The sequence below is a fragment of the Macrobrachium rosenbergii genome, chromosome 19, assembly GCF_040412425.1.
Source record: "Macrobrachium rosenbergii isolate ZJJX-2024 chromosome 19, ASM4041242v1, whole genome shotgun sequence".
NCBI lineage: Eukaryota > Metazoa > Arthropoda > Malacostraca > Decapoda > Palaemonidae > Macrobrachium > Macrobrachium rosenbergii.
Window position 1 is genome coordinate 20089939 of NC_089759.1, and position 16168 is coordinate 20106106.

General features: G+C 35.0%; 1 protein-coding gene across 18 annotated transcripts in view; it reads right to left on the reverse strand.

The window, feature by feature from the left end:
• LOC136848690 (dystrobrevin beta-like) overlaps positions 1-16168 on the reverse strand; it is a 226338-nt gene that overhangs the window by 33592 nt on the left and 176578 nt on the right. For 14 of the 18 annotated variants that reach the window (XM_067121187.1, XM_067121191.1, XM_067121192.1 and 11 more), the window contains 3 exons: positions 11362-11545; positions 8201-8435; positions 7498-7641 (listed from right to left, as the gene is read on the reverse strand). In XM_067121187.1, the coding sequence (XP_066977288.1) occupies positions 7498-7641; positions 8201-8435; positions 11362-11545 (563 nt within the window). The remainder of the gene's footprint in view (positions 1-7497; positions 7642-8200; positions 8436-11361; positions 11546-16168) is intronic. The other 4 variants (XM_067121193.1, XM_067121177.1, XM_067121182.1 and 1 more) reach the window with 1 other exon arrangement.

The following is a 16168-nucleotide window of genomic DNA, read 5'->3' on the forward strand; positions in this document are numbered from 1 at the left end:
TGACCAATGGTACTAGTCTACAGTATCAGCAATTATTTTACTTCTAAAGAAATTTTATATTCATAAAACATTTAAAAAAACACAAAATCCCAGTATTTAAAACTAATATCTTAGGTAAGATATAAAGAAGCCAATTTCATTGTTTATTATCAATTATGTCACATACATATTACAGTATAACTGTTTCACAATATTTCCTTTGAAACACACAAAATAGTTTCAGTGAACAGCATTCTCTCAAGAGTTGTAAGTCAAAAAGTGATTACAGTACATCGTTAAGGTGGTTGATCCTCTAACAGTCAAGAGAAGAAGAAAAAAAAGGATAGATAGGAGTTGAAGTTCAAGGAGTTTTGGGCTGAAAGAATTAATCTTGGACGCCAAGAACATTCTTAAATTTCAAAGATGGGAGTAAAAGTAGTGCACTCCTTGCCTCTTTTGTTGACAAATTGTAAAAGGTAATCCACACATTCCTTGGCTTCAGACTCTTCACTTTTAAGTGCAACAGTAACCTCTGATTCCTCATTGTCAGAACTGACATAACCCATGACCTTTGCTCCCAAGAAAGAAGCAGAAATAAGTGTTGAAAGATTAATGTAGCCTGGATCCTCAATCCAATTTAGCCACTCAAACACATCCGATTCCATCAACTCCTCCAATGAAAACTCTCAATTCCTTAGCTGAATCCAACAGAATCAAGGATGATACTGCTGACTTTTTAGCAAACAATTCCATGTATTTAGCAATGGCCTTTGTATATCATTCCACCCCCATATCTCTTTCTTGATGTACAGTATTTATGGTCACCTATTCTTGAGATTCGTTTTGACTTCATCTTCTCTTTCTTGATATTCCGTTTTTGACTCTATTTCTCAGTTTCCTTGTTTTTATGCTTTTGACTGGCTCTTTTTTCATCTTTCTATCCTTCACTGTTAATCAGCTTGCACCTCTAATCTACAATGTATTACGTATGCCTCACTTGGTGTAACAGTACAATCCTATTCTTTGATGCCATCTTTACTTTTATCATAATAAGGTCACCTATGTTTCAGCTTCGCCACTCTTGTATGTTACAGTCCTCTCTTGGCTCCTTAAACATTGCATTAGGCAACTTCATCCCTTGGCATTGGCAAAATTCCAATAATGCTTCTCCCTCCCGATTCCTTCCTCCTAGGCTCAATCTACCTGTAAAATCTTCAAAACTAACTCTGTTCATTCCTGTGTGGCCATGCAGGTCTATTCCTAATAGTATCCCATTTGAATGTATCACTCCTGTCACTACATTACATTGCCTTTCCAAGACTTTCACTTTGTTTCTGCTGGCCTTCCTGATTAGTGAGTACTGTAAACCAAAAACACTTGCACTCCTGTCTTTCATAAGACCATCTTAACCTTCATTTATCTTTTGTTTATTCACTCTACTATTATAACACCTTCAGCATATCATCCTTGACCATATGCCTACTCCATCACCTTCAGCATATCATCCTTGACCAGTATGCCTACTCCATTTTTGTCCCACCAGCACTACACTAGATTTTATATTTCTCCCAATCACTACCACTGGATTTTGTGCTAGTTCCTTTACACCTTGTCTTAAACACAACAAATACCTACATTTCTTCTTGTTAGTACCATCACTTCTCTGCTGTATCCCACCGTTGTTGCCACACTGATAGTGCTCATTTGTACAGTAATGAGCTTGCCTTATTTTTATCTTTCCACATAATATTTCATACCACTATCTAAATACCATAAGCAGGCAAATGCCTTTTTTGCTAATGCATGAGTCTTATCTTTCTGCCTTTTAAAATCAAAACTTGTATGCCTAGCACATCCATACACTTTGGCAAGTAACTTTGCAGAATTATTTTTTTATAAATTAAAATTTCCAGCTTTTCTATGATAAACTAAAGTTCAGGAGTTTTAGGACCATTGCATAACAAGCAAACAAAGCCCTACCATAATCCTAAATACTGGAAATCGAGTTAAAGATCACTTCTACAAAGAAATTTACTAATACTGGAGAACTGTCTAATAAACTACTGTTGTTCTGATTATGCAAAAGTGATGAGTCAAACATGGCATCTGTAAATAGCATTGGATCCTTCAGATGTTCAATACACTTTAAATGTCTATACAAAATATTTTCAAATTTTTATATATTAATTATATCAGATTGTTAATGTACTGTATCTTAAAGTTTTGTATGTAAAGTAACAAATAATGTATGGCAGATGAGCATAAATAGCAAATGAGCTGTTATATTTTGACAAACTTTAATATTTTCTCTTAGATTATTTCATGAGCTAACCCTTTACTGTACTGTACTTTATAACACAGCCCATTTTGTGCATCAGCAAATACCAAGACACATCCGCGCTTTGAAAAAAGATGATGATTAGCTGCAAACAGCAACTCTACTCATGCCATTCATAATCCTCAAGGACTCAGCAGCCAATTGCTCAGTTCTTTTGTATCTGGTATAGTTCTTTTGTGCTCTTTACTTTTAATTTTTTTTTTACTGTTAAGTTTTATAATAAACCCAGTGTTGAACCTCTTCTTTGCATTATAAAGTACAAGCAGTCCCCGGTTATCGGCGAGGTTCCGTTCTGAGGGTGTGATGATAACCGAAAATCGCCGCTAATCAGCATAATTTGGCAATTTTCAGGGCTTATCACTACCAAAAAGCGCTGATTTTTGGTTATTGACACCTCTGTTATGTATGTATTGGTGCCAATACCCAATTATCGGCGCCAATAAGCGGAAATCAGCAATTTTTGGCCCCAAAAATTGCAGATTTTCGTCACTAGACAAGCGCCATAAAACCGGATCGCTGTTAACAGAGCCTGCTGTTAACCGGGGACTGCTGTATCTATTTTTTTTCCCTAGCTGTCGTTTTTATAGAAGAGTTTTCTTCAACTGTGGAGCATTTACTCTAACACTGAGGACAATGCTTAGATAGCTTTTTTCTGCAGGTGTGTTTTCTAGTATCACTGGACATTTGGTACCTTTAAAACTACAAGTTAATTAGATCTACAAGTTCCACTTAGTTAACTAGTGGTAGGCTAGTTAGTTGATTTGAAGTTAGTATATCTGCAGTTTTATCACTAACTTATATTTGAAGTCAGTTTTCTTGATAACAGTTTTGGATGGGTGTCTTCTTCCCCTTATTCTCATTTTCACTGATTTTTTACCTTTATATTGATACATACTTTTGGTTACTGGTAATATTTTTACAGCAAGGTATTGAAATTACTTTCACCTTATCAATATGACCTTTTATTTTGTTAACTTGCTGTTTTGAAATTATGGTAATATACCACAACTATTTAACATTACAGTGATACCAAAATCTTGGCATATAAAATAACTGCCAGCCCGATCAAAAAATATATCCCTTAACAAACAGAGTATTAAAATTTTTTTCTTCTTTTTCCTTACATTTTCATGTGCAGTAACTGGCTTTAGTAACATTACAGTATACAGTAGTACATACTGAAAGGCAAATATCAAAAGTTTAGCCTGCTACAAAAATGTGTAACTCCCTGCTACTTTAAACCCATCTTTTTAATTTTCTTTTTTCTGCTTTTTAGACATATAGCAATATGTGAAACGGATTCACCTTTAAATTTACACTAAATAACTATCCTAGCATGAAAACTAAGTTTACAAAGATGAATAAAAAATGAGCAACACTTGATGCAAGCAGTCAACAAGAAACAGGTGCGCTAAAGTTTTCGTATTACTCACAAAATAATATGTGGCATATACAGTACTGTACAGTATATGGATCATCATCATCATCCAGGTGCCATATCCCCAAGGACGTCGGCAATCATGGCTCGCCACTCCTCTCTATTTCTGGCTCTCTGCAGCAACTGAGCTGCAGACATTCTTCCTCCAGTCATTCTCACCAATCCATCCATATATTTTTGTCTAGGTCTTCCTCTTGGCCGACTTCCATTGATTTTACCAGTGAGAGAGAGATGTTCTAGTTCTTGTCTTCTCACTATGTGACCCACAAACCGCATTTGTCTACCTCTCACTGAAGCCAAAAGTTCTCTCTCAATGCCTACTCTCTCTAATACCTGCTCATTAGTTTTCCTTTCTGTCCATGATATTTTCAGCATCATTCTCCAAAACCACATTTCTGCAGCCTGTAACCTCTCCTCATCTGCCTTCCTCAAGGTCCAAGTTTCACAGCCATACAACAATACAGACCAAACAAAACATTTCATAAATCTTCTCCTAAGATTCAGCGATATTTTTGAGTTGGTGACTAATCTCTTTATCTTACCATATACATCTTTTGCCATGGATATTCTCTTCCTGATCTCTTTTTCGCATTTTCCATCACTTGTGACAGTGCATCCTAAATAATTAAAACTATCGGTTTGTTTAACTGTTTCAGCATTAATTCTTGTTCTTGGGGGGATTTCATCTTTGGAGATAACCATAACTTCTGTTTTCTTAATATTTATTGACAGACCTCTTTCTCTGCTTGACTCGTGTAAAGTACTGACTAAAGCTTGAAGTTTATCATGAGAGTCTGCAACAATGCTGTATCATCAGCATATCTGATATTATTAATATTGACTCCTCCAACCTTAATTCCTTCCATATCTCCGAGATCTCTCATTATCATTTCACTATATAAATTGAAGAGATCAGGTGATAACACACAACCCTGTCTTACACCTCTCTTGATGTGCCGAGTCTCTGATTCGTCATTTTCTACTTTCACTGATGCCTCTTGATTCCAATATAAATTCTTTATCAATCTTAGATCTTTCCCATCGATATTTATCTGTTCCAATATCCTTATAAGGTCTACATGTCTAACCCGATCAAAAGCCTTTTCATAGTCAACAAAACAAATATACAGATCTTTTTCACTTCTATTGCTCTCTCCATCAACATTCTCAAAATAAAAATTGCATTTCTTGTCCCTTTATCTCTCATAAAACCACACTGTTCATTGCCAATCTCTGGGAGTATCTTATTTCTTATTCTATTCAAAACAATCCTTAATATTATTTTTGTGATCTGACTCATGATACTGATAGTCCGGTGTTTATTGCACTCAAGTGTTCCTGGTATTTTTGGCATTGTGATAAATGTTGATTTGTACATCTGTGTTGCAGGCTCTCCATCTTCATATATTCCTTCCACTATTTCCATTAATATATCAATGATGTATTCTCCCAGAGCTACCAACATCTCTGCTGCTATTCCATCATCACCTGTTGCTTTATCGCTTTTCATTTGTTTTAAAGATGCCTCTATCTCTGATCTGATTATACTTGGTCCTTCTCCGTTGTCACTGAAGTCTAGATGTTCTATTCTATCATCATCAAACAATTCTCCAATATATTCCGTCCATCTTTCCAATATTTCTTTTGACTCCATTACTATGGTTCCATCCGCTTTTTTGATACCAGTGCTGATACTTCTCTTCTTCTTAAAAGTAATTTCTTTCACCTTATCATACTTTCTCCGTTCATCCCTTTTATTCAAATCTTCTACCTCCTCACAAATCTCATCCATCCATTTCTCCTTTGCCCTTGTGCATTCCCTCTTAATAGTTCTATCCAGAGCTCTATATCTATCTTCATTTTACCCTTCTGTAGCCTTCTTTCATCCATCATTATCAAGATATCTTCTGTCATCCATTCTCTCCGAGCTCTCCTTTCTGTTGATGGTATTATTTCATTACCTTCTCTTATTGCATTTTCCATATTTTGCCACTTTTGCTGAGGATGTTGGAGCACTGGGCCTTCCTCCTTAAGCTGGTCATATCTATTTCTTACAATTATATTATATTGGTTCTTCATTTCCTCTGTTTTCAATAATTTCAGTTGCCTCTTTGATTTAGGTGTACTCTTCCTCTGATTTTTCAACTTCACCATCACTGTTGCTACAACTGGTACATGGTCACTATTACAATCGGCTCCTGGGTAGGTTTTCACTTGCTTGACAGAGTTCCTAAATCTTTTATTGATGGTTAGAAAGTCTATTTGGTTTCTAACTCTGTCACCAGGGCTTTTCCATGTCCAGAGATGTCTTGGGTGGTGCATACACAATGACTTTTATACAGTAATAGGATGATTAATGTTTGGTGTAATGCATTCACATATTTTAAAATTGACGTCCTGAAAACTGACATCATAAAGCAACTACATGCTTGCATCTTCCTGAAACCTTTCACAGTTGTGTCCTGTCGAAATCACAGAGAACAGATGGCATGACATGCATCTAATACAGTCATCCTCTTTTGAGGCCAAGGCCATAAGAACCTAGCCCTGAGTTATAACATCAAGACTTCCAAAACTATTAAAACTGCCATAATAATATACAGTTGTGTCCTAACCCAGTTGATTTCTCACAACTAACTGACCAGACTACACAAGAATTGAGGAAATAGGCTGCTGAGGTACCCGGAACACATGCATAGAACTGCTGTCTACTGCCAATCTCTTTCTTAAGAGAACATATATACAATATCTGAGATTTCATTGATATGTGATATGGGTTATAAGTACTGTAATAGATGTTTATAAAAAATATTGTTTAAAAAATTACTTTTATTTTTAAAATTATATTAGTGTTTCTTGTGTTTTACAAGTTTCATTAAAGAATAATAAAAGGTACTGAAACTTCTCCAAATTTTTCTGTATAGTACTACATAATCTGTAAAAATCCACTGCTAATCCAAATTCTAGCCAAATTAGGCAGAAATATAGATTATAGAGGGTCAGAATAACAAAGATTCACTATAAGCTGATAAACAGAAACTGTTAGAATTTCAAGTAAATTCAGTCACAGAAATAAAGTGTATATGATGTAAAATAATAGTGAAAATCATAAAATATATATGTATGTATTCCCTTTCTCACATCTCAAGCGTAAAAGACAACGCCGCAAGAATAATGGCAAACAAAACTACCAGCCAAAGACATTTAAGTACACTAAATGTAATGCATAGCAACCACTAAATTTCATAAAAAATGTAATTTTGGAAAATGACAGTAAAAAATTATATCCCCAGCATCTGAAGTGTATACATATAAACAGCTGAGTGGTTCTTATATTTCCATCATAAACATTTATGATGTGATGTAATTACTATTTAGTGTTTCTTTGATAATGGCTGAGATGTATAATTTCATAAATCTGAAACCCAAACTGTTGTTACAGTATATATTTTTATAATTCTCTAGCAAGATCCATATTTCATAAAAATTTATCTAAACATTGTGATGGGTAAAATTAATAAGGTAAAGTGCTTTCCTGTAAAAAAAAATATATAAATATACAGTAGTACGGTATATGAACAATGGAAAAACCACATTATACAACCTGCAATGAAAATATGAAAATTAAAGATGATGTAGCTTACATCACATATTCATGTGGAAATTCATTTTCTCGACGTAACCAAAACTAAATTAAAACACACACGCACTTACAAGTAACTCATTTTTACACAACACTGACCTGAATTCAGTTCCCGGACAAGACTAGACATAGCATTTGTGACAGAGTCTGCTGCAACAAGAAGGTCGTTTCTGAGGCTCCGTGATGCTAAACTGTCATCAGGGGAATTATCAGGAGTACAACTTGATGCTGCACTGGAGAAAACTGAAATTAAACATGGAACATCATTACTTGACTGAATATCTGCACACTGTAAACAAAACCAGCCTCTCAATGCAATCAGAAGTGTTTTTCATTTGGCCAGCAAATCTGAAATAATTTTCTCCAGTTTCAAAACGTCAATTCAAGCAGTGTACATGAATGACATTAAAACTAATAATATTTGATACTGACTGACTGCCAATATTGACAACCATCCTCAATCAGACATTATCTATAAATTAAACAGTAAAAGCAAAGAAATTTAAATGTAGCCATCTTAGAATAACATTTTGTTCTTCATTCCATTTTTCTTCATCATAATACAGAACAAAATGCACAGGAGTTTTGGGATTTTTCTGATAAACACAAGGTATGACCAGTCTTAACTTAATATTATTTTTTATTAATAATCACCAATCTTGCACAAAATATCTAACTTTATATGCTGAGTTACTCCAGAGAAATTTTCATCGAAATCATCAATTTTAAAGTTGAAGAACTGCTTATGAAGTTACAAGAAATTCTAAAAATATACAATGACATAAATGCTGTGCAACTGTACCTGAAGAAACAGCTGACTGCAAACCATCTACATGAAGTGATGACAATGAATCGAGTGTGGAGACTTGAGCAGTATGAGAAGGAGTAGGTGGAGCAGACCGGGATGATGTGGATCCTTGTGTTCCACCCATATGACTCATAACACTACTCCCAATGGTTCCACTTGTTGAGAGTGGGGGAGACTTGGGAGAACCATTTGGAGTGCTAGGAGAACTATGGTGATTCTGAAGGTTATACTGAAAAATGGAAAAAAGTGAACTAACCCTAAGAAACAATTAATTGTCTGGTCAAGCAACAGAGAAAATAATTACAGTTACTGTATCTTCACACACTTGTATTTTCAGGAAAAGGTATTTTTTAAGACTGAAATTTTTCCAATTAAAAACTGAGGAAAATCTCACCTGTAGAAAATGGAAAACAAGTGAACTAACTCAAAGAAACAATTAACTGTATGGTCAAGCAACAGGAAAATAATTACAGTTACTGTTTGTGTACACACTTGTACTATTTTCATGAAAATGGGCTTATGACTGAAAATTTTCCAATTAAAGACAGGAATATCAAATACCTATCACCTGTAATGTTCATAACCCTGTACAAAAATCATTTATATAATCTTTTAAAAATGAAATAATTTATATATAACCATTACTAATAATTTAGCTCATACTTTTGGCCAACAAAATCCCAGACATTTCATCCCTTATCCAAAAGAAAATCATATGCTGCCAGCAACACTGCACATGTCTCATGGATTCTCACGTTTAATTTTTGTGGAGTGTGGCCAATTAGCAGTAAAAAAATTACATTAGTTAGGAGGTGAATACTTTGACAGTAAGTACTGTATTGAGTTTGTATGAAAAAAGTTACTTCTATTTCCATGTAATTAAATTTTTTTCACAACATACAGTTAACTTTTAATTTAGTCCAGAAATGGCAGACTGGGACAAATGATCCACCCAAGAACTGCTGGGATGTAGATCAGCTATCAAAAAGTACTGAAGCGAACAGGAAGTAGATGTGAGGGAAAAAGAGAGACAAAGGGCACAAACTGTGGTTCAATGCATTTGTGTTTTCACAATAAACTCATGTGTAAGGGACAGACCCATTGAATTCCTATCTTTGTTAGGCCCAACAAAAAGCTTGAATCAATGATTACAGTATTAGGGAGTTTTAGCAAGACTACAAATTATGAAGGTGCTCATCCAGTGGCCTTTTTTCCCATCCTGTGTCTCAAAGTAATCCTTTTAAGTTACCTTGAAGTTACCTATGTGAAGTCCTCACAACTCACTGACTTCAGGATGAGCAAGCCTAAATCCTGTAATAGCTAAGACCAACAGTAGCTTTACAGCAGCTTTTGATGACTCAAGAAAAAAAAGAGACAATCACTATGAGTAGATTAGAGGCAATGGCCATAACAGTATTCTGCTTGGTATAGGTTAAATGTTGAATCTTTGCAAGGTTTGGGGATAGCATCTCTGCTGGTAGTGATAAGTTTGAGATTAGCTGGAAAACCACCAAGCAAGAAAATCTATAAATTTCCATGTTCCCAAAGAAATTGGCTTAAGTGCTTCTCCAATCTGGGAAGACTTGATAGAGAAGATGATCAGTATACCAGTTTTCTTTTGACCACAGTCATGAAGTTAGTCATTCGCATATTTTTTTTTATCCAATACCTCCTTGATCAAGTTGAACAGAGAAAATTATAGACTTACAGTCAGCCGATGCATGTATTCAACACCTGGTTGATCCTGCCATGCACTTTTGCTGTTATTGCAGTCATACTAAAAACTTAATTTAAAAATAAATATTTCATGTAAGCACTTTAAGAAGTCTAGCAATGGGATTCACTGGTCTTGTTAAACTATAATAATTCTTTATTTTCTCGCCTACTACTTGTTGCAATTCATCAAATTATAGGTTATTCAAAAATTTTTTAATAAATAATTTACCCTTGCAAAAGTCAGCTGCCTTGCAAAAGACCAGTTCTTTGGTACACTGTAATAAAAAAACTAAAATCATCATACTGTCTTACCAGCTCCTTGATTGGTTTGTGATCTATTAGCCTGCTGGTTTTGAAATTAAAGCATCACCACGATCACCCTTGTTAGCACAGGAAAAACAAATACTTGAAAGACAATTTTCTCTGTCCCTCTATTTTCCCAGGTTTTTTTCTTTTAGCCACTGACAATTAATGGATTTTGCAAAACAGGAAGTTGTTTCCACATACCAATGCACAAGAACTCTGTACATGAAAAAATAATTCTGGGACTACAAGTTATAAACATTAATTGAATTGACAAAGAATCATGTTTAAATGTAAACAACTAAAAATACATTTTAGTATTCATGAAGATTAAGCTCCAGGAGAAAATTTATAAGTGGCAATGATTAATTTGTTAGTGACATAAAAGGGCAACACCCTTGACCCCACACATCAAGATTTTAGTCCGTTTATACCAATCAAGACTAAAGCCCTTTAGGCCTTTTCCTTGTGGATGAAATCAAAGTTTACCAGTAACATTTGAATATATTTAAACAAAACACAACTTGTCACCAAAGGATTCCTGTTCCTCGCTGGACGAGTCGGTAGAGTTCTCGGCTAGCACTCTGCTAAGCCCGAGTTCAAGTCTCCGGCTGGCCAATGAAGAATTAGAGGAATTTATTTCTGGTGATAGAAATTCATTTCTCAGTATAATGTAGTTCGGATTCCACAATAAGCTGTAGGTTCTGTTGCTAGGTAACCAAATGGTTCTTAGCCACATAAAATAAGTCTAATCCTTCAGGCCAGCCCTAGGAGAGCTGTTGATCAGCTCAGTGGTCTGGTTAAACTAAGGTATACTTAACTTAACCAAAGGATTCTGAACTTATTAAATACTGTACAAATATTTCATGTAGTTTGACATGTACAGGAAAGTAGTTCTATTAAAGTATTTGTAAATCACTGATAGACCACCAAGAAACACAGACATCAAATTAAAGCAACTATTCTACAAAGTATAACACCTATTCTACCATTAAAATTACTGGATATGTAACAACTGCGTAAGAAAACGATTCTGGTACATTAAGAACTTGAGCAAATTTACTACGTCAATACATGTGTGAATACAGTTGCTGCTAAAACTGTCAACTAACTTATTGTAGTCAAAGAACACTCACTTTGAGCATTTTCATGAGACTCTCCAGCTGCTGCATAAGCTGCTTACGAGAATCTTGGAGGTAGGAGAGATTGGATTCTAACTCATGGCGATGGGATCGAAGGAGACGCAGTTCAGCTACCAAAGTTGGATTACTGCTGCCCTCAGCCCGCTCCTGTTGCTGCCTGCAAACATACACTCTGTTCCTGAAACCCAACTCTAATTGTAAATTGGTGTTGTTCACCGCTGATGAACTTTAACCATGTGTTGATGTTTCTGTAAGACACTGTCATGTATTCTCATAATACAGTGCAATACGTTAAATGTGTTAATATATATATATATATATATATATATATATATATATATATATATATATATATATATATATATATATATATATATATATATATATATATATATATATATATATATAATATATATAAAGTTAAACATACATTTACTGCATATATTCTGTATAATAATATGCAATTATGTATGTACACCAATATAAATGCAAGTTTATGCTACGTCTTTCAAGTAGCTGTGTTGTGCTTCGTGCTATTAATGCTTCAAAGATAACATAAGAGATGAGGAGTGTGCATTATTCAGAAACAACTTTCATCAAGGCTATAGCATTAAAAGTAATTTTTGAAACAATAGATAATAAAATGAAAATGATGACAATGAGATAAAAAAAAAAATTGCTATTCTTCTTGAATGGAACTTTGTGGAAACTGGATTTTCAGCAACATGTCACCTGAGTTCAATGGGAGAACAAAGAAATTCAGATACAGGTTCTTTAAGATATTTCCTCTAACACCTTTTAAACTTAAAAAATAAGTCTTAGGAAACATCTACAGGATATATAGTGGGGTACATCACCCAATACTGTAATGATTCCATAATCTTTGTTCATGGGACCTCTGAAAATGTAAGCATGCCCCAGAGTCAATAAATAGCAAATATAAGTGATCAATTGAGTTACCTTCTGGTTTACTTAGAATCAATGCCTACGGTGCTTTGACATAGAATATGAGCAAAACAAGTTACTGTACTGTGTAAGGACAGAGATGGGTTCTCCCCGAAGTTGAATGATATTTTTTAAAATATCCACTGTTTTCCAGGACTTTTTCATCAACTTACTTGGTTTCATTACCTTTGAGAATTAAGCCTGGACCAAAAGCTGGACATTTTAAAGGTTGGTTCTCCAGCAACTCAAGAAAGTGAGAGGAATCAGATAATTTAACTTTTGGTGACTTGAGGCTCTTAGACATAGTATGTAGTAACAAGGGGGTTTTTTGAGTTCCTACCATAAAAAAAATGTTCCCTAAAAATGGAGGCTGCTTCACTGCTTTGGTGAAGTCTTAGTATCTGAGCCAGACATGATAAAAATGCCACACAGGTACAATCTTAGGATAATTTTCTTCATTACATGTAGAAGGCAACATCCATTACGAATTCAATAAATGTCCACATGCTTTGTCATTTTCCAGCTTTCCTATTCCCAGCTGAAGTACACCTAATGCCCACTGTTTTGCCTACTTCTTTAACCTCTCCTCTCAAATAAAATTTTCAGCAGTTCTTTGGAGTAACTGCACTACCTTCTCATAATCTAACTCCATTGACAATTGGAGCTAGTAAGAGCACATGTAAGAAGATAAGGTTTTTCATGAAAGAAATATGAGCAGTCCCTGTTCCCATATCCATACTGACAAAAGCATAAAAGCATGATGTGATGGGTAAAGTAAAGGGTAAGTGAACCTGAAGAAAAGCACACTTTGGCAATATCAATCAGCATCCATCAATGAGCAAAAAAATAATAGGCAAGCACGAGAAACTAACATTTGTGTAAGAGTTATTCTCAACGTAAGCTAAGAAATAAAAATACAATTTGGACCAGATTACACTAATCAGGATATATGGCTGTGTTTTTAAGACACTCTGCTGTATACTAAGCACTTCTTTGGTTCCAGTAAAGCCTAGTGGACAATTTCTGAAAAAATAGCCATTTTTTAAAACCTAAAGTAACTTATATCACAGGAAATTACGTTTAGAAATGTCAACTACATCTACCTGCCTTCCCCAACAATTTAATTTAGTGCTAAAGTCCCTGAATGTTTCAAGTGCAACATTTCAGCCCAACAAAGCAATACAGTAATTTTTAAAAGAAAATAACAGTTGGATAGCTAACTGCATAAGTACTATAATCAAGTGTTCAAAAATAAATTATTCTATACTAAATAAAATCATATGTAAACGATCTCGGTTGAATTCCACTGACCTTTCAATATGTACATTTGTATAGAAAAATACATAAAATAAAATGCACCTGCATTTACTACCAAATACAATTATACCTCACCTTATAGTATTTCATTTTCAACTTTACAAGAATTTTTGCTAAAAATAATAAGCAAAAGTGAACACTGATATACATAGGTTTGTGTAAATTTGTTGGTCAGCAACAAATGTGGAAAAGCCATAAAATATAAAAGTCAATTAAAAGTACAAAATCACATTGAAAAATTATGAAATACATAAAATAATACACAATATCGTAATGTACGATATAAATTATTTAAAAGTTTAAAAATATTAATATATATGTACATGACATTTGCCTTGTTAGTTCCAGCATTTGGCAGTGTATTCAAATGTGTGCTTGCATATTTTTTACTTGCAGTGTCTTGTTTGCACTAAATTTGTACCTTTAATACTTGTCCCATGACTTTGAAGAAAGTTCTAAAAGATGGTGCTTGTGCTACTAAGTGTCATGCTGTATGAATTGGAGATAAGGTGGCTGAGATGAAGTGCTTTGAAACAGGTGAAAAGATTGCTGCCATAGCATATTGTCCTTAACTGAGTCAAATGACAGTATAAACACTCATTACACGGCACAGACTTTAGCCCACATCAAAGGTGATGCTCTAGGGATGAAGAATGCTGTCACACACAAGAAAAAAGGGCTAGATCTAGATCTGTGAACAAATGGAATGTTGTCTGTCTATTTGGATTGAACAGGAGACTTGTCTGCTTATCCCTATAAAACCAACTGCTGGTCCAGAAGAAAGTGTGTAGTTATCTTGTGAGAACTTGTGAGAAAGAAAAAGAATTCAAGGGAAGTTCAGGATGGTTTAAACAATTCAAGCAGTGACAATCTTCAGAATTCAGGATCCACGGTGAAAGTGCATCAGCTTATGAGTCTGCAGCATCCAAATTCCTTGCTGTGTTGACAAAGATTACTGAGAAGCAGCAGTTTCTTCCTTTAAATATATTTAATGAGGATGGGACAGGCCTGTACAGGAAGAACATGCTAGACTGTTCATTTATACCTATGGAGGAGAAGGTTACCTAGGCTTCAGGGTCACAAAAGACTGAATGACTTTTTTTGGGGGAGGCAACTGTGTAAGCAACTTTAATCTAAAGCTGGTGTATCATGCAGAGAATTCTCAAGTGGTGAAGAGCATCCCAAGGCCTCTCTCCCAATTACATGGGTGTCAAACCCTTTGGCTTAGGTGACCATCATTACAGTATTTTTAAGAATTAGTTCTTCAACCACTTTGTATAAGCGATAAAGAAATATTGTAAGGACAAGGGCAACCCTTACTGGAGCCTTATTTTAGACAGTACTGTACTCCTGGCCAACCACAAAACCTCGTCAATTTTTATCTAAACATCACTCTGAACACCACCTCTTACCTTGCAACCAATAGACCACATCATTGCCACTCTTGAAGTGCTTCTACTTTAGGCAAGTGCTTATACAGGCTGTAGATGTAACAAATCTGACAAGGGCAACCCTTATTAGAGCCTTATTTTAGACAGTACTCCTGGCCACCCACAAAATCTCGTCGATTTTTATCTAAACACCACTCTGAACACCACCTCTTATCTTACGACCAATGGACCAGACCATTGTCACTCTTGAAGTGCTTCTACTTTAGGCAGTGTTGATACAGGCTGTAGATGTAACAAATCTGAATGATGAGTTTATACTGTGTGATTTGGCATGAAATTTTGACCATAGGTATGAAAGTCATTTGGAAAAAGTGTGCCTCAATTTGTTCACAATTTCAAGGTCTTTGCTGAAGTGGACGTGAACAAAGTCTTGGTAATGCTCAGCAATGAGTTAAAAATAGACTTGGTAGAGGAGGATTTCCTCTCATCAATTGAGGAAGACAAGCAGCCACTGATGAATAAGGAGTTAAAGGAGTTTCTTGAGCAGTAGTGGCACAAAGAGGAGCAGACACCAGAAATGCAATGTTTCACCATCAATAAGATACAGCAGCCCTTTGCTCACATTGAGAAAGGCCATGCATTTTTTGAGAATATGGGTCTAGCGCAGAATGTTGTGCCAAGATTAGGGATGCTTTTGGATGAAAAGAACAACTGAGCTCAGAGCAGTCTTGACCAGTTCTTGTAGTAGTCTATGAACCCAAAAAGAAAAAAAATTCAGCCATCAATATCAATGCACCTGTGGTTTCCTCCACTTCCCCCACCTTCCTCCTCCAGTCCATCAAAAACATCAACATACTCGTAATTTTTTTTGTTCTTTTGGTTTTTCTTTACATATAATTAAATTATATGCAGTACTGTAAATTTATTAAAAAGACAAGGCCTAGAGGGTGTTAGGTCATATTTTAAATGGTTTTTTTTGTTAAGTTGCAAGTTTTGGAACAAATTGATAACATAAGATGAGGTACTTCTATATATAAGAATCCTCACCGTATCCCACTGAATTCTGTTCAAAATAATAACAACTAACACGTACATTTATATAATGAAGGAAGGAGACTTGCACCCTAATGTGTAATACTGTTAAAAAA